Source organism: Oncorhynchus kisutch, linkage group LG5, assembly GCF_002021735.2.
Source record: "Oncorhynchus kisutch isolate 150728-3 linkage group LG5, Okis_V2, whole genome shotgun sequence".
Lineage (NCBI taxonomy): Eukaryota > Metazoa > Chordata > Actinopteri > Salmoniformes > Salmonidae > Oncorhynchus > Oncorhynchus kisutch.
This window is the reverse complement of record NC_034178.2, coordinates 45,000,515-45,025,975: the sequence shown is the minus strand read 5'-3', so window position 1 is coordinate 45,025,975 and position 25,461 is coordinate 45,000,515. Positions and strand designations below refer to the sequence as shown.

The 25,461-nt window shown below is 42.4% G+C and overlaps 1 protein-coding gene across 1 annotated transcript in view; it reads right to left on the bottom strand.

Annotated features, from left to right (window-relative positions):
- The window catches only part of LOC109890221 (ephrin type-A receptor 8), a 145,926-nt gene that overhangs the window by 55,880 nt on the left and 64,585 nt on the right, over nt 1-25,461 (bottom strand). Inside the window, exons 3-5 of the mRNA XM_031825154.1 lie at nt 6,437-6,634; nt 6,131-6,280; nt 5,618-5,933 (exon numbers count right to left, since the gene is read on the bottom strand). Of these exons, the coding sequence (XP_031681014.1) occupies nt 5,618-5,933; nt 6,131-6,280; nt 6,437-6,634 (664 nt within the window). The remainder of the gene's footprint in view (nt 1-5,617; nt 5,934-6,130; nt 6,281-6,436; nt 6,635-25,461) is intronic.

Genomic DNA, 25,461 nt, shown 5'->3' with positions numbered 1-25,461 from the left:
GCTGCTTCTCTGTATCGCTGTTGCTCTCTCTGTCTCTCTGTATAGCTGTCTCTCTGTATCGATGTCTCTCTGTATAGCTGTCTCTCTGTATAGCTGTCTTTCTGTCTCTCTGTATCGCTGTTTCTCTGTATAGCTGTCGCTCTGTCTCTCTGTATCGCTGTCTCTCTGTCTCTCTGTATCGCTGTATCTCTGTATCTCTGTTTCGCTGTATCTCTGTCTCTCTGTATCGCTGTCTCTCTGTATCGCTGTCTCTCGCTGTCTCACTGTCTCACTGTCTCACTGTCTCGCTCTCTCTCTCGGTGTCGCTGTCTCTCTCGCTGTCTGTCTAGCTGTCTCTCTAGCTGTCTAGCTGTCTCTGTCTCTCTCTCGCTGTCGCTGTGTCGCTGTCTCTGTCTCTCTGTCACTGTCTCGCTGTCTCTCTGGCTTTTTCTCTGACTCTCTGTCGCTGCCTCTTTCTCTCACTGTCTCTCTCTCTGTCTCTCTGTCTCGCTGTCTCGCTGTCTCTCCGTCTCTCTGTCTCTCTGTCTCTCTGTATAGCTGTCTCTCTGTCTCTTTGTATCGCTGTCTCTCTGTATAGCTGTCTCTCTGTACGGCTGTCTCTCTCTCTCTGTCTGTCTGTCTCGCTGTGTAGTTGTCTCTCTGTATAGCTGTCTCTCTGTATAGCTGTCTCTCTGTATCGCTGTCGCTCTCTCTGTCTCTCTGTATCGCTGCCTCTCTGTATAGCTGTCTCTCTGTATCGCTGTCTCTCTGTATAGCTGTCTCTCTGTATAGCTGTCTCTCACTCTGTCTCTCTGTATAGCTGTCTCTCTGTATAGCTGTCTCTCTGTCTCTCTTTATAGCTGTCTCTCTGTATCGCTGTCTCTCTGTATAGCTGTCTCTCTGTAACTCTGAATAGCTGTCGCTCTGTCTCTCTGTATCGCTGTCTCTCTGTATCGCTGTCTCTCTGTATAGCTGTCTCTCTGTATAGCTGTCTCTCTGTCTCTCTGTACCGCTGTCTCTCTGTCTCTCTTTATCCCTGCCTCTCTGTCTCTCTGTATAGCTGCTTCTCTGTATCGCTGTTGCTCTCTCTGTCTCTCTGTATAGCTGTCTCTCTGTATCGCTGTCTCTCTGTATAGCTGTCTCTCTGTATAGCTGTCTTTCTGTCTCTCTGTATCGCTGTTTCTCTGTATAGCTGTCGCTCTGTCTCTCTGTATCGCTGTCTCTCTGTCTCTCTGTATCGCTGTCTCTCTGTATAGCTGTCTCTCTGTATAGCTGTCTCTCTGTGTCTCTGTACCGCTGTCTCTCTGTCTCTCTTTATCGCTGCCTCTCTGTCTCTCTGTATAGCTGCTTCTCTGTATCGCTGTTGCTCTCTCTGTCTCTCTGTATAGCTGTCTCGCTGTCTCTCTGTATCGCTGTCTCTCTGTATAGCTGTCTCTCTGTATAGCTGTCTTTCTGTCTCTCTGTATCGCTGTTTCTCTGTATAGCTGTCTCTCTGTATCGCTGTCTCTCTGTATCGCTGTCTCTCTGTATAGCTGTCTCTCTGTCTCTCTGTATTGCTGTATAGCTGTCTCTCTGTATAGCTGTCTCTCTGTCTCTCTTTATAGCTGTCTCTCTGTATAGCTGTCTCTCTGTATAGCTCTCTCTCTCTGTCTCTCTGTATCGCTGTCTCTCTGTATCACTGTCTCTCTGTATCACTGTCTCTCTGTATCCCTGTCTCTCTGTATAGCTGTCTCTCTGTATAGCTGTCTCTCTGTGTCACTGTCTCTCTGTCTCTCTGTATCGCTGTCTCTCTGTCTCTCTGTATCACTGTATCTCTGTCTCTCTCGCTCTCTCGCCGTCTGTCTCTCTCGCTGTCTATCTCTCTCGCCGTCTGTCTCTCTCGCCGTCTGTCTCGCTGTCTCTCTCGCTGTTTCTCTTACTCTCTGACTCTCTCGCTTTTTCTCTGTCTCGCTCTCTCGCTCTCTGCTTGTCTATGTGTTTGTGTGTGTCCACCTCTTTCAATGTAACAAGGTCAGATAGGCTGGTTGACTTGAGTGGATGTGATCAGGCTAAGTGTGTGTGCCCATATCAGTGTGTCCTCAGTTGCTCTCGCCTTATCTCTATCTCTCTGTATGGGCCATTTTACTCCATTCTCCCCCGGCAGTCAAAAGCCCTGGTGTGGGCTTACACTCACAAACACACACACTCACAGCGCTATTTCGAATGTCACTTTAACCGTGACAAGAGAGCTGTCAACCGGCCTCCTATATCAAAGAGAGGGATCTGTCTATCCTCTCCCATTGTCCTCCCTCTATCTTTCTCTTCACTCTTTTCTACTTCCACTCTTTCCTTTCTGTGACACCTTTAATGCGACATCATGCAATCATTCAGACAGATGATATCACGCTTACAGTGAAACCCAGGGGCTCTAGTGAGCCTTAGGGAAGAACCCCTTAAACACACACACACACACACACACACACACACACACACACACTCATTTTCTCTTGCATACATACTGCTTATCCACTTAACCCATCTCGCTCTCTGTCGTTCTCTCTCTCGGGCTCATGATTGTCTGCATGGCAACGACTCGTCTCGTTTCGTTCGTGTCCTGGGATGTGCGTGACTGGAGAGAGGTGAATTAGCACAGTGACCCAGTTTGGTCACAGAGACACGAGTCTTCCACACACGTCAGCTCTCTACTACAGCCACTACTGCTACTACAAAGCACTAAGATGATGTCTTGACTATAGACAAATGGAGAGATTCATGAGATAAGCATCTAAAACATAACAAAACTGTGTGCGTTTGTGTGTGTGTGGTGTGTGGGTGTGCCAGGAGCTGTCAATGCCTTGTTCGCAGGTGAGTGTGTTTCCTTCAGGCAGTTAACAGGTACAGTTAACAGGTACAGTTAACAGGTACAGTAAACAGGTACAGTAAACAGGTACAGTAAACAGGTACAGGTAACAGGTACAGGTAACAGGTACAGGTAACAGGTACAGGTAACAGGTACAGTAAACAGGTACAGTAAACAGGTACAGTAAACAGGTACAGTTAACAGGTACAGGTAACAGGTACAGTTAACAGGTACAGTTAACAGGTACAGTAAACAGGTACAGTTAACAGGTACAGTTAACAGGTACAGTTAACAGGTACAGTTAACAGGTACAGTAAACAGGTACTGTAAACAGGTACAGTAAACAGGTACAGTTAACAGGTACAGTAAACAGGTACAGTTAACAGGTACAGGTAACAGGTACAGTAAACAGGTACAGGTAACAGGTACAGTTAACAGGTACAGTTACAGTTAACAGGTACAGTTAACAGGTACAGTAAACAGGTACAGTAAACAGGTACAGTTAACAGGTACAGTTAACAGGTACAGTAAACAGGTACAGTTAACAGGTACAGTTAACAGGTACAGGTAACAGGTACAGTAAACAGGTACAGTTAACAGGTACAGGTAACAGGTACAGGTAACAGGTACAGTTAACAGGTACAGTAAACAGGTACTGTAAACAGGTACAGTAAACAGGTACAGTTAACAGGTACAGTAAACAGGTACAGTAAACAGGTACAGTTAACAGGTACAGGTAACAGGTACAGTTAACAGGTACAGTAAACAGGTACAGTAAACAGGTACAGTTAACAGGTACAGTTAACAGGTACAGGTAACAGGTACAGTTAACAGGTACAGTTAACAGGTACAGTAAACAGGTACAGTTAACAGGTACAGTAAACAGGTACTGTAAACAGGTACAGTAAACAGGTACAGTTAACAGGTACAGTAAACAGGTACTGTAAACAGGTACAGTAAACAGGTACAGTTAACAGGTACAGTAAACAGGTACAGTAAACAGGTACAGTTAACAGGTACAGTTAACAGGTACAGTAAACAGGTACAGTAAACAGGTACAGTTAACAGGTACAGTTAACAGGTACAGGTAACAGGTACAGTTAACAGGTACAGTTAACAGGTACAGTAAACAGGTACAGTTAACAGGTACAGTAAACAGGTACAGGTAACAGGTACAGTAAACAGGTACAGGTAACAGGTACAGTTAACAGGTACAGTTACAGTTAACAGGTACAGTTAACAGGTACAGTAAACAGGTACAGTAAACAGGTACAGTTAACAGGTACAGTTAACAGGTACAGTAAACAGGTACAGTTAACAGGTACAGTTAACAGGTACAGGTAACAGGTACAGTAAACAGGTACAGTTAACAGGTACAGGTAACAGGTACAGGTAACAGGTACAGTTAACAGGTACAGTAAACAGGTACTGTAAACAGGTACAGTAAACAGGTACAGTTAACAGGTACAGTAAACAGGTACAGTAAACAGGTACAGTTAACAGGTACAGGTAACAGGTACAGTTAACAGGTACAGTAAACAGGTACAGTAAACAGGTACAGTTAACAGGTACAGTTAACAGGTACAGGTAACAGGTACAGTTAACAGGTACAGTTAACAGGTACAGTAAACAGGTACAGTTAACAGGTACAGTAAACAGGTACTGTAAACAGGTACAGTAAACAGGTACAGTTAACAGGTACAGTAAACAGGTACTGTAAACAGGTACAGTAAACAGGTACAGTTAACAGGTACAGTAAACAGGTACAGTAAACAGGTACAGTTAACAGGTACAGGTAACAGGTACAGTTAACAGGTACAGTAAACAGGTACAGTAAACAGGTACAGTTAACAGGTACAGTTAACAGGTACAGGTAACAGGTACAGTTAACAGGTACAGTTAACAGGTACAGTAAACAGGTACAGTTAACAGGTACAGTAAACAGGTACTGTAAACAGGTACAGTAAACAGGTACAGTTAACAGGTACAGTAAACAGGTACAGTTAACAGGTACAGTAAACAGGTACAGTTAACAGGTACAGTAAACAGGTACTGTTAACAGGTACAGTTAACAGGTACAGTAAACAGGTACTGTAAACAGGTACAGTAAACAGGTACAGTTAACAGGTACAGTAAACAGGTACAGTTAACAGGTACAGTTAACAGGTACAGTTAACAGGTACAGTAAACAGGTACAGTAAACAGGTACAGTTAACAGGTACAGGTAACAGGTACAGTAAACAGGTACAGTAAACAGGTACAGTAAACAGGTACAGTAAACAGGTACAGTAAACTGGTATGTAGAGATGTGTGTGTGTGAAACAAGACAGGTGAACCAGTGTTCCGTGCCTCGATTGTTTGGCACATTATGCAGACAAAACGCGTTTAATTATCCAGCGCCTGTGATTAATAGTTTTTAATTACCATAACCCTGGCAACCTAAAATATGCACATGTCACTAAATGAAGTCAGTCCATCAGAGAAAATAAACAAAACAAAAATTTAAGCGAGACAAGGAATGAAAAAAAATGCTTGAGTATCTTTCATGACTCACCACAGCTTATCATCTTAAAAATGTTAAAATTATTCAGGACTACGAGCTATTCAACCTAGCGATAGCTGGACTAGTATTATAGGTTTGAAAGAACTTGAACCACACAGAAAATGTCCAAGGCTGAACATTGACCATAAAAACACAGATTGGCACAGGTAAAGTAAAGTACGATAAAAAAAAGCAGGACAGTAACATAATGTAAAACAAGAGAGCCAAATACATCCCTAATTCAGAGTGTGACTCACCAATGCAGGACTCCCTGTGCTCCTCGAACCCAGCGCTGCATATACACCTCCCGATGGGCACCAGCCACTCCCCCTCAGCGCTGCAGTACATCTTGGGCGTGTCTCTTTCTTCGGCGTGGTCCACACACTGACCCCTGACCTCCACCAGGGAGGAGGAGTCAGCGCCTGTCACCACGTCAGTGAACACGGCCAGATTGCGGCCCACGCCTGAGCAGCGCTTGTAGTACACCCTGACAGAGGTCAGGGCGATGCACGCCCCGATGTCCTGGAAGGCCAGGTAGAAGCCTCGTCTAGTGAGGGGGCCCACACCTCGAACCTGGGAGGAGACAAAGGACAATACAACACAATAATCCATCTCAAAACGTTTCAGTAAATGTAGAATGGGAGCAAAGTCAGGGGTGGCACTGTGAAAGGCACCCATTTCAGCACCATGGACACCTCCGTGCAGGAGAAGCACAGCGCTGAAACACTGCTCAAACACTCAAAACATGAAAGTCAAATAAGTTAGCATACTTCTGTGTTGAGTTTGAGTCTCCTGACTCCCAGGTCCACTCCAGTAAAGCTCTCATCAGCAGCGATGGTATCGATCTTGGTGAACTGGGTCTCTCTGATGGCCGTGCCTACAGCTCGGTCCGACTCATAGTAGTACAGGTTAAATGTCTCCTGCTCATCATAACACACACAAAGAAATGATCAAAGACAGAGCTGTCAACAGTCTGTGTTGATCTTTGAAGCAAAACACGTACTTATCTTCATCTCTTTCTCCCTCCCGTCCTCCCTCACCCCACATTCTCAACCACTATCTCCGATCCCTTGTACCTTGCAGGTTCCCAGGACTCCAGGCATGCTGTTACAGTCCCGGAGGGTGAACTTGACCTCGATATAGATCCTCCTGGCTCCATCACGAGGGATCCAGCCTGTCCTCAGCCAGTTGTTCTGACTGGGACTCATCACGTTACACACCTGGTACGTGTGGATGGGACTGAAATACTCATCCATCTCATTTATAGCATCCCACTGCAGGAGATGGAGAGATAGAGGGAGGAGGATAAGGGGAAAAGAGAGAGAGAAAATGGAATGAGGGAAAGGGTTAAGAGAATAAAGTTAGTCAGGAAGGGGGAAAGAGACGGTCCTGAATATCCAAGGTTTCCAAAATACATTTGGTGTCACAAATGTTTTGACTGCTCTGACAGAATGTTTGTCTAATTCCAGAAAACAGTACAGGCTAAGTAACATCATAGGGTTAGTCATACAGATCTGCTACAGTAACAGCAGGATTACATTCACAACACCCATTAATAACCACTGATACACATGATCATAACCCCTTCTACAACAGAATGCTGCTTTAATTAGTCTCTTCGTATGGTTACACACTTCCTCAATGTGTCAGGCCTAAAGCCTTCATTCATTCTGCCAAGTATACACGTGTCTGGAGACAGACCTCTACACGACAGGCATATCAATTGAAAATCTGTTCAAACGGACTCGATTCCCATTACTTGCCGTATGCCATTCTGTGTTCCTTCTAAAAGCAGTGTGTTTCGTTGTGTATCTGAAGCATTGCATCATTCTCTCTTCAGTACTGTTTAAGGTGTGTGTTTGTGTTACTGCTGTCTTGATGTAATGCTGAGAACTATATGAGTGCGCTGTGATTAGCCCAGCTGTCTAGAGGGAATACAAGCAATGGCTACACTTAAACGTATTCCTTGAGGAAGAAGTCTTCACTTCTATAGATACCTTTATATGACCCCCCCCCCCTCCCCATCCAGCTGTGATCAGGAATAGTCGACTCACACACGTAACCGCAGACAAACAGTTACACACTCAGTGCTAGACAAAAAGTACTATTCCTAGTCCACATTTAAATGTATTAAAGCTCCACAACTTTCAAGTGATTCAACGGATGTTGAACTCAGGTCAAATAGAGTAATTGGCAATGAGGTGCAGGTGTGTGTGTATACCTGTATGTATCCATCCTTGGGGCTTAGAGCTAAATGCATTATGTGAGTGTCTGGGTTATTGAAATGGAAAGAGATGACCTGGGAAGAGCTTTTGGCCAGAGCCAACTGAACTTGGCCCCAGCTAAGACGAGGCTTCACAAAGAGACCCACCACCTCTCCTCTCCTCACCCCTCCCCATCCCCACCTCCCCATGAGACAGAAACAGTGTAGTAATTAAGATCTTGGACGTCTCACCCGTGTCAACCGCTCATCCTCTCATCTTTATCTGCTAAATTGAAATTGTCCTTGAACTCATGAAGCCCTGCTTTAATTAGCCTTTCTCATTATCCCATCTTCCCATCAACATCTTCTTTCCCACTCTCATCTTTAATGGGAAACTAACATTTTCTCTCCAGTAATATTCCTGTTAGAGAGGACATTTTCACATAATGAATCAGGCACACCTGATGCGGTTCCTCTGCACTTTTGTGAGACTTGAGAGCTGGTGACTTGACTAGATTATGATCCGTATGGTATATGAGACGGCATTTCAATGTGTTGTGACAGTAGGATAAAAGGTGATTGACAGGCTGCTGTCAGCTCTACTGAGGGATCCAAGGAGTGTTTCTTTGTATGCCTGGGTGACATGGAGATGATGACTCTATCGCCCTGACAACACATATAAACGGCCACAGAGATATGTGGCTGTGTGTGTGTGTCTGTGTGAGTGAGTGAGTGAGTGAGTGAGTGAGTGAGTGAGTGAGTGAGAGCAAGAGCGAGGGAGAGAGGAATTAATTGGGCTGTACATTGCACATCTGTTTCCTGCCTGCCAACACAGACCATCTCCAATCAGGATTCATCAGATGTGGCAATCACAGACAACACAGTTATCCCATTCACACACTCAAGTATGCACGCACACACACACACACAAACACACACAAAATATGAACGAGGCCACAGATATACATATACAGTTGAAGTCGGAGGTTTACATACACCTTAACCAAATACATTTAACCCCAGCTTTTCACAATTCCTGACATTTAATTCTAGTAAAAATTCCCTGTCTTAGGTCAGTTAGGATCACCACTTTATTTTAAGAATGTGAAATGTCAGAATAATAGCAGAGAGAATGATTTATTTCAGCTTTAATTTCTTTCATCACATTCCCAGTTGGTCAGAAGTTTTCATACACTCAATTAGTATTCGGTAGCATTGCTTTTAAATTGTTTAACTTGGGTCAAACATTTCAGGTAGCCTTCCACAAGCTTCTCACAATAAGTTGGGTACATTTTGACCCACTCCTCCTGACAGAGCTGGTGTAACTGAGTCAGGTTTGTAGACCTCCTTGCTCGCACACGCTATTTCAGTTCTGCCCACAAATTGTCTATGGGATTAAGGTCAGGACTTTGTGATGGCCACTCCAATACCTTGACTTTGTTGTCCTTAAGCCATTTTGCCACAACTTTGGAAGTATTAATGGGGTCATTGTCTATTTGGAAGAACAATGTGCGACCAAGCATTAACTTCCTGACTGATGTTTTGAGATGTGGTCTCAATTTATCCACATACTTTTTCTTTATGATGCCATCTATTTTGTGAAGTGCACCAGTCCCTCCTGCAGCAAAGCACCCCCACAACATGATGCTGCCACCCCCGTGCTTCAGAGTTGGGATGGTGTTCTTCGGCTTGCAAGCATCCAACTTTTTCCTCCAAACATAACGATGGTCATTATGACCAAACAGTTCTATTTTTGTTTCATCAGACCAAAAATTACAATCTTTGTCCCCATGTGCAGTTGCAAACCGTAGTCTGACTATTTTATGGCGGTTTTGGAGCAGTGGCTTCTTCCTTGCTGAGTGCCTTTCAGGTTATGTCAATATAGGACTCATTTTACTATGGATATAGATACTTTTGTACCTGTTTCCTCCAGCTTCTTCACAGGGTCCTTTGCTGTTGTTCTGTGATTGATTTGCACTTTTTGCACCAAAGTACGTTCATCTCTAGGAGACAGAACGCGTCTCCGTCCTGAGCGGTATGACGGCTGCTTGGTCCCATGGTGTTAATACTTGCGTACTTTTGTTTGTACAGATGAACCTGGTACATTCAGGCATTTGGAAATTGCTCCCAAGGATGAACAAGACTTGTGGAGGTCTACAATTGTTTTTCTGAGTTCTTGGCTGATTGTTTTTAGATTTCCCCATGATGTCAAGCTTAGAGGCACTGAGTTTGAAGGTAGGCCTCGAAATACATCCACAGGTACACCTCCAATTGTCTCAAATAATGTCAATTAGCCTATCAGAAGCTTCTAAAGCCATGACATCATTTTCTGGAATTTTCCAAGCTGTTTAAGGCTTGGGTTTTGACAAGTTATGTCAGCTGTTATGACATATTATGACACCTTTATGACCCTGTCACAACGTGTTTTGACACTGGGTGTCAAGTAAAGTGTTACCGTTTTATTCAATTTCCAAGTCATTTAACATTTCCATTGAAGTGAAAGAATCCCTTTAAGTACAAAGAGCCGGGCTTGTGTTGTCTAAGAGGCTGAGATAAAGAGATGAGCGGTAACCAACGCATACAAAGCCCTGATGAGATCTAATACATCCTCTGCCTAACAGACCACCAGTACTGGTAGAGGTACATAGTATGCACCAAGAAGAATGGGAGACAGAGCGACAGAGAGAAATACAGATTGTCAGAAGGACAATGAGCACCTACATACACTGTCAGAAAGAGAGTGAATGTGGTGCATAAGTTTCACACAACAATTTCTGGCTGTCTATAACACCCCTCTTCCCTCATACGGGACGAGGCAGGAGTACCCTGCAAAATAATCCTGTTGTTTTTAACGTAATTTATTGGCAGCCATTTAGTTACCTGTAAACTACTGTATTCATGGTAACTATGAATTCCATATAAATAAATTCCAAAGCAAGTTTACAGTAATGTATTGTTAAAATAAAGATTCTTTGGAATTTACGATAACATACTGTACCTTTATTTATAGTAACTTGCAGGTACCTGGCTGCCAGTAAGTTACCATAAAAACAACATGAGATTGTTGACAGTGTAGAGCAGATTTAGTACCTATGTCACCCAGAGACCAATCCTAACACAATCCTGCTCAGTCCTATCAAAGCTCCCACAGCATACAGAAACTCATCCATTCCATCAAAGCTCCCACAGCATACAGAAACTCATCCATTCCATCAAAGCTCCCACAGCATACAGAAACTCATCCATTCCATCAAAGCTCCCACAGCATACAGAAACTCATCCATTCCATCAAAGCTCCCACAGCATACAGAAACTCATCCATTCCATCAAAGCTCCCACAGCATACAGAAACTCATCCATTCCATCAAAGCTCCCACAGCATGCAGAAACTCATCCATTCCATCAAAGCTCCCACAGCATACAGAAACTCATCCATTCCATCAAAGCTCCCACAGCATACAGAAACTCATCCATTCCATCAAAGCTCCCACAGCATACAGAAACTCATCCATTCCATCAAAGCTCCCACAGCATACAGAAACTCATCCATTCCATAATAGAGGAAGAAAACCACAGAGAAAAATACTCTCTGGTCTGAGAGAGATTTCATTTCAGATTAGTGTATGGCATGGAAGAACCCTTTGAGTAGTTTGAATGTAGAAAGAGAAAAAGAGTAGGATAGATAGACAGAGAGACAGAAATACCGATAGAGAGAAAGTGAGAGAAGAGGGAGGTAGCAAGACAGAAAGAAAGTGGTAAACTGACTGGGACTAGGGCATGCTGTGCTGTGCTGTGCTGTGGAATTTGCGGTGGTGGTGATGGTGTCTATATGAAGTGAAAGTCCTGCATATTAATATTGGTGGAAATATTTTGCAGATTTTATTGCGATTTTTTTGTTTGTTACTGTCCGTATGGAGCTTGTCTTTGATTGCAGGTCCAGGAATGACTGAAGAATTGCAACCTGGTACGTGCAGCTAAATGCAGATAGCACTACTGGATGATCAATAATATAATAATACTTTAAGCAAAACTGTTTACCTTTAAATTACAATCTGTAGAAACTATGAGAACAGAAAGGTTCAGAACTTTTGTGAAACACCACAGCACAGTTGAAAAATATATGGCAAATATAAATCCAATGTGGATGGTGTTAAGAGATAGATGGGAGGGGTTGTATGGAGCTGAAGAGTGGGACTATAATAACAACAAGATAACTAAAGTAAAATATACTGTGTCCGTAAAACGTACAGTGGGGAGAACAAGTATTTGATACACTGCCGATTTTGCAGGTTTTCCTACTTACAAAACATGTAGAGGTCTGTCATTTTTATCATAGGTACACTTCAACTGTGAGAGACGGAATCTAAAACAAAAATCCAGAAAATCACATTGCATGATTTTTAAGTAATTAATTAGCATTTTATTGCATGACATAAGTATTTGATCACCTACCAACCAGTAAGAATTCCGGCTCTCACAGACCTGTTAGTTTTTCTTTAAGAAGCCCTCCTGTTCTCCACTCATTACCTGTATTAACTGCACCTGTTTGAACTCGTTACCTGTATAAAAGACACCTGTCCACACACTCAATCAAACAGACTCCAACCTCTCCACAATGGCCAAGACCAGAGAGCTGTGTAAGGACATCAGGGTTAAATTGTAGACCTGCACAAGGCTGGGATGGGCTACAGGACAATAGGAAAGCAGCTTGGTGAGAAGGCAACAACTGTTGGCGCAATTATTAGAAAATGGAATAAGTTCAAGATGATGGTCAATCACCCTCGGTCTGGGGCTCCATGCAAGATCTCACCTCGTGGGGCATCAATGATCATGAGGAAGGTGAGGGATCAGCCCAGAACTACACGGCAGGACCTGGTCAATGACCTGAAGATAGCTGGGACCACAGTCTCAAAGAAAACCATTAGTAACACACTACGCTGTCATGGATTAAAATCCTGCAGCGCACGCAAGGTCGCCCTGCTCAAGCCTGCTCAATGTTCTGGCCCATCTGAAGTTTGCCAATGACCATCTGGATGATCCAGAGGAGGAATGGGAGAAGGTCATGTGGTCTGATGAGACAAAAAATAGAGCTTTTTGGTCTAAACTCCACTCGCCGTGTTTGGAGGAAGAAGAAGGATGAGTACAACCCCAAGAACACCATCCCAACCGTGAAGCATGGAGGTGGAAACGTCATTCTTTGGGGATGCTTTTCTGCAAAGGGGACAGGACGACTGCACCGTATTGAGGGGAGGATGGATGGGGCCATGTATCGCAAGATCTTGGCCAACAACCTCCTTCCCTCAGTAAGAGCATTGAATATGGGTCGTGGCTGGGTCTTACAGCATGACAAGGACCCGAAACACACAGCCAGGGCAACTAAGGAGTGGCTTGGTAAGAAGCATCTCAAGGTCCTGGAGTGGCCTAGCCAGTCTCCAGACCTGAACCCAATAGAACATCTTTGGAGGGAGCTGAAAGTCCGTATTGCCCAGCGACAGCCCCGAAACCTGAAGGATCTGAAGAAATCCCTGCTGCAGTGTGTGCAAACCTGGTCAAGAATTACAGGAAACGTATGATCTCTGTAATTGTAAACACAGACTGGTGTTTACAGACTGGTGTTAACAGACTGGTGTTAACAGACTGGTGTTAACTGGTGTTAAGGTTTCTGTACCAAATATTAAGTTCTGCTTTTCTGATGAATCAAATACTTATGTCATGCAATAAAATGCAAATGAATTACTTAAGAATCATACAATGTGATTTTCTGGATTTTTGTTTTAGATTCCGTCTCTCACAGTTGAAGTGTACCTATGATTAAAAAAATTACAGACCTCTACATGCTTTTTAAGTAGGAAAACCTGCAAAATCGGCAGTGTATCAAATGCTTGTTCTCCCCACTGTATATCGGTTCAGAACTTTTGAAACAGCACAGTTCAAAATATGTGGCAAGTAGAAATCAAGCTGGATCGATATCAGAACTAGATGGGAGGAGTTGAAGGATAGGAGAAAAAAATAAATTAAATAACTATTGTAAAATATATTTTTTTCCCACAAAATGTACACTGTCGTTCAAAGGTTTTGGGGTCACTTAGAAATGCCCTTGTTTTTGAAATATATATATATTTTTAAATCCATTAAAATATCATCAAATTGATCAGAAATACAGTGCAGAAATTGTTAATGTTGTAAATGACTATTGTAGCTGGAAACGGCTGATTTTTATTGGAATATCTACAGAGGTCAATTATCAGCAATGTTCCAATGGCACGTTATGTTAGCTAATCCAAGTTTATAATTTTAAAAGGATAACTGATCATTAGAAAACCCTTTTGCAATTATGTTGGCACAGATGAAAACTGTTGTTCTGATTAAAGAAGTAATAAAACTGGACGCCTTTAGACTAGTAGAGTATCTGGAGCAGGGTTCGATTGCAGGCTCAAAATGGCCAGAAACAAAGAACTTTCTTCTGAAACTCGTCAGTCTATTCTTGCTCTGAGAAATGAAGGCTATTCCATGCAAGAAATTGGCAAGAAACTGAAGATCTCAAACAACGCTGTGTACTACTCCCTTCACAGAACAGCGCAAACTGGCTCTAACCAGAATATTAAGAGGAGTTGGAGGTCCCGGTGCACAACTGAGCAGGAGGACAAGTACATTGGAGTGTTTAGTTTGATAAACAGATGCCTCACAAGTCCTCAATTGTCAGCTTCATTAAGTAGTACCTGCAAAACACCAGTCTCAACGTCAACAGTGAAGAGGCGACTTCGGGATGCTGCAAAGTTGCAAAGAAAAAGCCATATCTCAGACTGGCCAATAAAAAGAAAATATTAAGATGGGCAAAAGAACACACACTGGACAGAGGAACTCTGCCTACAAGGCCAGCATCCCGGAGTCGCCTCTTCACTGTTGACGTTGAGACTGGTGTTTTGCTGTACTGGGCATTCTGAAAATATTAGACCCTTGACTTTTTCCACATTTTCTTACGCCTTATTCTAAAATGGATTAAATTGTTCCCCCCCCTCAATCTACACACAATACCCCATAATGACAAAGCAAAAACGTTTTTTTGAAATGTTTGCTTTTTGCATACCCGTTACTCAGTACTTTGTTTTAGCACCTCAAGTCTTCTTGGGTGTGATGCTATAAGCTTGGCACATTTATATTTGGGCAGTTTCTCCCATTTTTCTCTGCAGATCCTCTCAAGTGCTGTTCCGTTCGATGGGGAGCATTACTGCACAGCTATTTTCAGGTCTCTCTAGAGATGTTAGATCGGGTTCAAGTCCAGGATCTGGCTGGGCCACTGAAAGACATTCAGAGACTTGTCCCAAAGCCACTCCTGGGTTGTCTTGGCTGTGTGCTTAGGGTGATTGTCCTGTTGGAAGGTGAACTTTTGCCACAGTCTGAGATCCTGAGCGCTCTGGAGCAGGTTTTCAATCAAGGATCTCTCTATACTTTGTTCCTTTCATCTTTACCTCGATACTGACTAGTCTCCCAGTCTGTGCTGCTGAAAATATCCCCACAGCATGAAGCTGCCACCGTGCTTCACCGATGGGATGGGGCCAGTTTTCCTTCAGACGTGACGCTTGGCATTCAGACCAAAGAGTTCAATCTTTGTTTCATCAGACCAGAGAATCTTGTTTCTCATGGTCTGAGAGTCCTTTAGTTGCCTTCTGGCTAACTCCAAGCGGGCTGTCTTGTGCCTTTTACTGAGGAGTGGCTTCCGCCTGGCCACTCTACCCTAAAGGCCTGATTGGTGGAGTACTACAGAGATGACTGTCCTTCTGAAAGGTTCTCCCATATCAACAGAGGAACTCTAGAGCTCTGTCAGTGACTATTGGGTTCTTGGTCACCTCCCTGACCAAGGCCCTTCTCCCCCAATTGCTCAGTTTGGCTGGTCGGCCAGCTCTAGGAAGAGTCCATTTAAGAGTGATGAAGACCACTGGGTTCTTGGGGACTTTTGTGAGAGAAAAATTACATATTTACCTGATTTGTTTGACATGTAACAATTGTATACTTAACAACATTTCTGTTCAACTCATGCTGTGTTTTAATGGTCTACACCCTAATATGGTTTTACTTGAGATGGTTTGAGCTGACAATAGATTCATGACTTGGTGATAAAAACCTTAAAGCTGGCTTTCCATAGACAAGATGTGGTGGGTATAACTGAGATTGCCTGGAGGAATAGAACAAAACCGTTATTGTGCAGATTTTATTTATTCATTTTTTAAACGTAACCTTTATTTAACTAGGCAAGACAGTTAAGAACAAATTCTTATTAAAAATTACGGCCTAGCAGGGAACAGTGGGTTAACTGCCTTGTTTAGGGGCAAAACGGCAGATTTTTACCTAGTCAGCTCAGGGATTCAATCCAGCAATTTATCGGTTACTGGCCCAACACTCTAACCACGAGGCTACCTGATGACCACAGGATGGACCCAGGATGACTTGTGGTGCCCCCCGATAAGCAATAGGAGGGGTTGAATCAACCATGACTATGGTTGATTCACTATGCATTTTAGTGTCAGCTATATAAGATCTCTGCATTGTCTGTAAAGGTTAAGCTCTCGGCAACACACAAGAGTGTGGGGTCAACAGCTTCATTATTGCAATAATTAATCAATATTGAATAAAGATGATTGTTTAAAGAAATGACAATCTCTCTCACTTGATTAGAATATTCCACGACACCTTCAATGCTGCAGACATTTTTTGGTACCCTTCCCCAGATCTGTGCCTCGACACAATCCTATCTTTGAGCTCTATGGACAATTCCTTCAATCTCATGGCTAGGTTTTTGCTATGACATGCCCTGTCAACTGTGGGACCTTCTATAGGCAGGCGCGTGCCTTTCCAAATCAAGTCCAATAAATTGAATTTACCACATGTGGACTCCAATCAAGTTGTAAAAACATCTCAGGATGCACCTGAGCTATATTTTGAGTCTCATAGCAAAGGGTCTGAATACTTATGTAAATGTGATATTTCAATTTCTTCCAATTTATACATTTGCAAAAATTCATAAAAACCTGTTTTTGCTTTGTAATTATGGGGTATTGTGTATAGATTGAATAGGAAAACAAACAATTTAATCTGTTTAGAATAAGACTGTAAAGTAACAAAATGTGAAAAAGTCAAGGGGTCTGAATACTTTCTGAGTGCACTGTATATTTACGAAACAATTAATTGGGGATTGGACAATCTGCAATATTAAAGTTGATCTACCCCCCCCAAAAAATGTATAATACTAATGGTGGAAATATCACCCATTACCCAGTCACTCTCTACCACACAATCAGGATATGAATCCAGCAACTCTTAATAATCTGGATGCCCAACAGTGTGTGTGCGTTTGTGTGTCTATGTGGGTGAGTGTGGTGACAGCGATAACCTTTCAGGAATATGAGTGCTAATTGCACAGGTCTGGTATCAATGGGTTATAAGGTGTAATTGGTGTCTATTCTGAGATCCAATTTCAACTGTGTGTGTGTGTGTGTGTGTGCGTGCGTGCACATTCTATAGATATGGATCAACTAATCTATGCCTTGGTGCTCTCATGATCCAACCCCGTATCTTGCTCTATGGAGTCTATATGGTTTATAAAACAGACATGATGATTGAATAAGAACACTGTTTAAGTTAGTACACAGGTATTCACCATATTCGGGAAGCTATATAAAAGTTATAATCTTTTCTCGCATGTCATCCCTTCATTTGTTCATGTCCTTTCTCTCTTAGGTCTCTACCCCTCTCACTCCACCTTTCTCTCTCAGGTCTCTACCCCTCTCACTCCACCTTTCTCTCTCAGGTCTCTACCCCTCTCACTCCACCTTTATCTCTCAGGTCTCTATCCCTCTCACTCCACCTTTCTCTCTCAGGTCTCTACCCCTCTCACTCCACCTTTATCTCTCAGGTCTCTATCCCTCTCACTCCACCTTTATCTCTCAGGTCTCTATCCCTCTCACTCCACCTTTCTCTCTCAGGTCTCTATCCCTCTCACTCCACCTTTCTCTCTCAGGTCTCTATCCCTCTCACTCCACCTTTCTCTCTCAGGTCTCTATCCCTCTCACTCCACCTTTATCTCTCAGGTCTCTATCCCTCTCACTCCACCTTTCTCTCTCAGGTCTCTATCCCTCTCACTCCACCTTTCTCTCTCAGGTCTCTACCCCTCTCACTCCACCTTTCTCTCTCAGGTCTCTACCCCTCTCACTCCACCTTTCTCTCTCAGGTCTCTACCCCTCTCACTCCACCTTTCTCTCTCAGGTCTCTACCCCTCTCACTCCACCTTTATCTCTCAGGTCTCTATCCCTCTCACTCCACCTTTCTCTCTCAGGTCTCTACCCCTCTCACTCCACCTTTATCTCTCAGGTCTCTATCCCTGTCACTCCACCTTTATCTCTCAGGTCTCTATCCCTCTCACTCCACCTTTCTCTCTCAGGTCTCTATCCCTCTCACTCCACCTTTATCTCTCTCTGAAATCTAGTCCGTCCTGCGACTATGTCAGAGCTGTTTTTCCGACAGGATCCATCTGTACTGTCCTATCAATCACACAACGTTATGGGTGACAACTGCACCTGCTTAAGACCCTTGGGGGGTTATGTGTGTGCATGCGTGCGTGTTCGTGTATGTGTGTCTGACAGCGTGTGTGATGACAGGGGGTGCGGGTGGGTTTTTGACACTTGGTTTCATCATTATCTCATCCAAATCATGGTTTCTACTGTCTGCGTTTATCACCCCCCCTTCACACACAAAAACAAACACACAAACACGCACACACACGGTCCTGTCAGTGGTATCGATCGCATCTCGGGGCTACTGGTGGATGAACCTGTCATGGCCAACAAGGGGCGGACGGCAGGATAATGAAGTCTTTCTACTCTGTCTGATGGCTCCTGACATCTCTCTGTGTGTGTGTGTGTGTGTGTGTGAGTGAGAGTTTTGCAGCTCTATGGGGTTCCAAGAGCTGACCACGGGCATGCTCAGTGCTGCCTGACTAAATTGGAAGGAAGGAGGCCCCCTGATGGGGAGACGTGATCCGTCATGTCATATAAACGAGCCGCAGACAGTGGGGAGAGCTAGGGGTGCTAATAAAGACCTCTTAATCTGTTATATACACACACACACACACACCACACACAGGGCTAATTAGCAGTCTATTTCATATGTCTCATCGGTCAGTCCATAAAAAATTATTTCAACACCTCTCTCTTGTCAATAGATGTTATGCCCAGTCTGCAAATGACTTGATATCTCCATTCTGAGAATATCTATGGCTATCCTCTTTCCACAGGTACATGTATGTAGCCTATACTGAACATCAACCATTCCCTTCCTCTCTCTGCAGAAGTGTAAGACAGTGTTCACACTTTGCCTGTTCTATACATATTCTATGCTATATTTCCTGGACACAGTCAGCCATAAGCTTTGGGACATTCACAAGACACCTAAACGTCTTCTCCATCCCCTCTCCATACTCCCCCTTTCCTTCCCTTCATCTCAAGCTGATGCTCACACACACACACATCGGTATGATTTCTCTCTCGCTAGGCCTGTCCAGGATTTCACACTTGATGAGCAGCAGGAAGAAATGAACAAATTAAATGTGTTCTAGGAAGGTTCTTGTAACATCAGAGGGTTTCTGTCACGATCGTCGGAAGGAACGCGAGTTGGGTTCCACATATTTATTTGCAGTGAAACTTCAAAAAAACAATAAACATACAATGAACGTGAAGTAACGTAGCGCACAAAGCACTAACACAAAACAATATCCCACAATGCAGGTGGGAACAGGGACACCTTAAGTATGATCCCTAATTAGAGACAACGATAATCAGCTGCCTCTACTTGGGAACCACACTAAAACACCCACATAGAAATAAAACGACTAGAACACCCGAGTCACGCCCTGACCTAAAACACCATAGAGAACCCCTAGGGCTCTCTATGGTCAGGGCTTGACAGTTTCTGAAGCAAAGAAAATACATTATAGAAAACTGGTGTTGCTGGGGTGGCACATTTCATACACTGCAAACTGTCAGAGTGGCAAAATGACCATAGTGTTGTCTGTATGTGAGCCTGTGTGTGTGTGTGTGTGTGTGTGTGTGTAGGGGCCTATCAGTCTGCTTCTCGTGACAGAAACTGTCATGACACCCGTTTATCACAGACCCCATAGGGGAGAGCCTTTCCTCCACAAGGGCACTGCTACCAGAGCTCAGCTACTCACCGCAACAAGATCTCACGCTTTCACCAATTTGAGTTTAGATTATGACTTTTGTCCATGTTTCACATTTCTAGGTGTTTTGGACACTCTGGTTGCTCTGCTGCTGTTGCCGGCACCTCGTGGCTGGTTAAATTTAGGCATTAATTAGTTAACTGAAGGTTTGGGATAGGGTTAAAAAAAAAACACCCACAGTGACATTTAGGCATTAATTCAGAATGGTTAAGGGTTAAGGTTTGGGATAGGGTAAAAAATAAAAGACTGGGATTGAACACTTGACCCTCGGAGCAGGCCCTTGCGGCTTACGCCCATCCACCATCCTCGTCCACATGCCCTAGCAAAACCCCAGCCTACTTGATGGTAATAGCGCTCACTGTTGCCGCTAGTGGCTGGTTTTCAAGGCATCTCCTGACGTCCTGTGTACCTGGACAGATGTAGGATTTTGAAGTGGATCTAGACTGACCTGGCTGCTTTCCACTACTGCTAACACACACCATGTGCGCACACACACACATTCCCATATTATACATTTTCTGGACAGTCTTCTCTTTCTGTCCCTCCATCCCGGCAGTCTGCCTCTAATATTTATATGACTCTTTTCCACACACACTGTGTGAGGCCTCACAATAAAAATGTGTCACTACAGGGATGTGCACACAGTCACACATACACAGAAAATTCAAGGAATTCCAACATAAATCCTCACAATCGGTCAAATTTATCACTGCAAATGATCCAGTACATTTTGATTATACCTCCAATTTTTGTATTACCCAGACCTTTTCTAAAGTCTTGAGTGCAGATAAGTGTGGTAGAGAGGCCTCTGCTAACCATTGCTATGGTCCTGTCTGAGAGCCTTCTAAAACTGAATAGCTTTAAAGGGCAAAAGAGTCTAAGTAACATAATTTAAAAGTCCCCATCAAAATCCCCCAGTTTAAGAAAGAGATATATTTTTTGCATGGGCTGCGACTGAATCCACCACATCTGCCTATGTCGGCCTTCTTCATCTGCGGTGGAAGGTGGCCGAGCTACAACGATGTTTGTCAGACCATGAGACATCCTGAAAATCTGTCTTTTCACAAAATTGTCTGTAACGTCAGAACGGTTTGGCTAATATGACCACACTACGGCAATATGAATCTCTCGCGGATATGATGGTGTTCTTTCATTTTGATGTAGGAGCCCTGTCTGAAGGTAACCCAATACTAGTTTAAACTAATGAATGGAAGAATGGAGGAATTGATCAAAACAAACAACCCTTTGGAAATACCTGGAGTTCTGCATAAATTGGTTATAAAATTTGATCTGATCTTCATCTAGGTCACAACAGACAAACACAGTCTGCTTAAACTAATAACACACAAAAAATGATATGTTTTCATGTCTTTATTGAACACACCATGTAAACATACACAGTGCAGGGTGGATAAAGTATGTTTTTGGCAGCAATAACCTCAACCAAACGTTTTCTGTAGTTGCGGATCAGACCTGCATAACAGTCAGGGGGAATTTTGGACCATTCCTCTTTACAAAACTATTTCAGTTCAGCAATATTCTTGGGATGTCTGGTGTGAACTGCTTGCTTGAGGTCATGCCACAGCAGCTCAGTCAGGTTGAGGTCAGGACTCTGACTGGGCCACACCAGAAGGTGTTTTTCTTCTGTTGAAGCCATTCTGTTGTTGATTTACTTCTGTGTTATGGGTCGTTGTCCTTTTGCATCACCCAACTTCTGTTGAGCTTCAATTGGTGGACAGATCTCATTCTCCTGCAAGATGTCTTGATAAATTGGAAATTTATTTTTCCATCAATGATAGGCACTCAATATCCAGGCCCAGAGGCAGCGAAGCAGCCCCAAACCATAATGCTCCCTCCACCATACTTTACAGCTGGGATAAGGTTTTGATGTTGGTGTGCTGTGCTGTGCCTTTTTTTCTCCACACATAGTGTTGAGTGTTCCTTCCAAACAACCCAACTGTAATTTCATCTGTCCACAGAATATTTTGTCAGTAGCGCTGTGGAACATCCCGGTACACTTTTGCAAACTTTTTTGGGGGACAGCAGTGGCTTCTTCCGTGGTGTCCTCCCATGAATACCATTCTTGTTTAGTGTTTTACGTATCGTAGACTCGTCAACTGTGATGTTAGCATGTTCCAGAGATTTCTGCAAGTCTTTAGCTGACACTCTAGGATTCTTCTTAACCTCATTGAGCATTCTGTGCTGTGCTCTTGCAGTCATAATTTTAAAAATATAGTTTAAAAAAATTAACCACTCTTCGGAGGACAAATATCTTAGTTTTTCACAGATTTGTTGCTACATAGACATACATTTGACATTTACATGGTACTTTTAAATATAACAACAATAAATAACCAAACAAACTCTTCAATCCCGCACCTCAGCCACTCTCAGCCCCTCCCACCTATCACTATAGACTGCCCTTGTTTGGTTTCCATGTGCCATATATTTTTCAATTGTGCTATGATGTTTTACAAAGTTTTTAATCTTTCTAATCGTATAATATCCAAAGATTATGAGCTAAAAATAAAAACCTTTCCTAGGAGTATTATTATATTATTTATTGATGGCCATGGCTTTCCAAGTCACCCAACACTGCTATTTGTAAGGTTAATTTTAAGTGCATGTTGTGATTTTTAACCATTCCTGAACCTGCGACCAGAAACAAGCTACATAGGGGCAATACCAGAATAAATGATCTATTGATTCTGTCTCTTCGCAACAAAATCCACAGAGCTGAGATTGTTGTATGCCCCATATACAGTTGAAGTTGGAAGTTTACATACACTTAGGTTGGAGTCATTATTAAAACTCTTTTTTCAACCACTCCACAAATTTCTTGTTAACAGACTATAGTTTTAGCAAGTCGGTTAGGATGTCTACTTTGTGCATGACACAAGTAATATTTCAACAATTGTTTAAAGACAGATTATTTCACTGTATCAGCCTATAAATAGGCATGTTCAATTTAGTCTAGTTTAGCATTCCAAATAAAATTTAATATTTTTTGCTCATATGATTAAAAAATAATAATAATCTGGAGTAGGCAATGTCATTAGTAAGTAAGTAAGCTTTAATAGGACCAAATAGTTCATCAATGTAATTTTGTCCATAAATAGACAAGTATTTACCTCTCCATGGTTGCAAAATCTTATCTATTTTTACAAACTTTCTATTGAAATTAATTGTGATAAGTTCATTTATATTTTTTGAGATGTGAATACCAAGTATGTCTACTTCAACATCCGCCCATTTTATTGGTAAACTACAAGGTAATGTAAACACTGTATTTTTTTATTATCTAATATGTGATATGGAACACACACTTGTCATAATTAGGTTTTAATCCAGAGAGGCTAGAAAAGTGATCAAGATCTTCAATGAGACTGTGCAGGAATCCAGATTGTGGACTTAAGAAAAAACTAGTCATCAGGATACATTGACACTAATGTTTTTATCCGCTGGATTTCAAACCATTTGATGTTATTGGATCTCATTTTAATAGCTAGCATTTCAATGGCCATAATAAATGGATATTGGAACAACGGACAGCCTTGTTTTATTCATCTTAAAAAGCTCAAAACTTTCTGAGAAGAAACAATTGTTTACTATTTTACATCTGGGGTTGCTGTACATATAAGAGATTCACCAAAATAAAAGTATTCCAGGCATTTATATATATATTCTAATTGTACATTATCAAACGCCTTTTCAAAATCTGTCATGAAGGTTTTTTACATAGACAATATATTGGAGATAATATACGACAATTACTTGAAACAATTTAACATTATGAAACATTGAAGATACCTGGTCTGTTATTGTCAATGTTTCATAGTGTTCAATTGTCTAAATGCCTAAGAAACCTGTCTGATCAGGATGAACAATATCTGGTGTAACCTTTTATATTCTATATGCTATGCATTTTGCCAGGATTTTTGCATCACAACATTTATGCGTTAGAGGCCTCCAGTTTTTTAAAAGGACTGGATCTATATACCTACCATCTGGGTCCTATTTTAGTAGTAATGAAATCAGACTTTCCTGTTGGGTACCTGAAAGTCTACCATTTGTGTAAGAGTAATTAAAACATGCTAAAAATTGATATTTGAGTACATCAAAAAAGGTCTGATATACCTCTACTGGTATACCGTCAAGCCCCGGTGTTTTTCCAGACTGAAAATATGGTATTGCCTCAAAATATTCCTCTTCTGTAAGTTAGCCTTCACACCGGTCTTTCTGTAAATTTGTTCATTCTACATTATTATTTTGATTATTAGGGAAAAAATGCTTACAGTTAACATCATTCTGTGGAAATGGAGGAGCCTGAAAAGAAAACATATGCTTAAAATATTTTGCTTCCTCTTTCAAAATATCATTTGGTGAATTATGGATGACTCCATTTGTAACGATTTCTGTAAATTATTTTTGGTAGAATTTCTGTTGAAAATTCAAAAACATTTTGTGCATTCTTCCCCATTTTCCACCCAATTCGCTTTATTTTTGTAATACAATACACTTAATCGTTCTTGAATAAGTACCTCCACTTCTTTTTGTTTTTCCTCTAACCTATTTTGTGCCTCTATAGTACAGTTTCCATTACAATCTACCTGCACTGTTACCTCCTCTATTTCCTTTATTAGTCTAATCTCTTTTGACCTAAACTGATTTTGTTTTAATGATGAGTATTGAAATGAATGGACTCTAAAAGTACATTTGAAAGGGTCCCATACAATAAGGGGATCTGCTGTACTGTTGCTGGTATTTTGGCCCATTCCTCCATGCAGATCTCCTCTAGAGCGGTGATGTTTTGGGGCTGTTGCTGGGCAACATGGACTTTCAACTCCCTCCAAAGATTTTCTATGGGGTTGAGATCTGGAGACTGGCTAGGCCACTCCAGGACCTTGAAATGCTTCTTACGAAGCCACTCCTTCGTTGCCCGGGCGGTGTGTTTGGGATCATTGTCATGCTGAAAGACCCAGCCACGTTTCATCTTCAATGCCCTTGCTGATGGAAGGACGTTTTCACTCAAAATCTCACAACACATGGCCCCATTCATTCTTTCCTTTACAAGGATCAGTCGTCCTGGTCCCTTTGCAGAAAAACAGCCCCAAAGCATGATGTTTCCACCCCCATGCTTCACAGTATGTATGGTGTTCTTTGGATGCAACTCAGCATTCTTTGTCCTCCAGACAAGACGAGTTGAGTTTTTACCAAAAAGTTATATTTTGGTTTCATCTGACCAAATTACATTCTCCCAATCTTCTTCTGGATCATCCAAAAGCTCTCTAGCAAACTTCAGACGGGCCTGGACATGTACTGGCTTAAACAGGGGGACACGTCTGGCACTGCAGGATTTGAGTCCCTTGCGTCGTAGTGTGTTACTGATGGTAGGCTTTGTTACTTTGGTCCCAGCTCTCTGCAGGTTATTCACTAGGTCCCCCCGTGTGGTTCTGGGATTTTTGCTCACCATTCTTGTGATCATTTTGACCCCACGGGGTGAGCTCTTGCGTGGAGCCCCAGATCGAGGGAGATTATCAGTGGTCTTGTATGTCTTCCATTTCCTAATAATTGCTCCCACAGTTGATTTCTTCAAAACAAGCTGCTTACCTATTGCAGATTCAGTCTGCCCAGCCTGGTGCAGGTCTACAATTTTGTTTCTGGTGTCC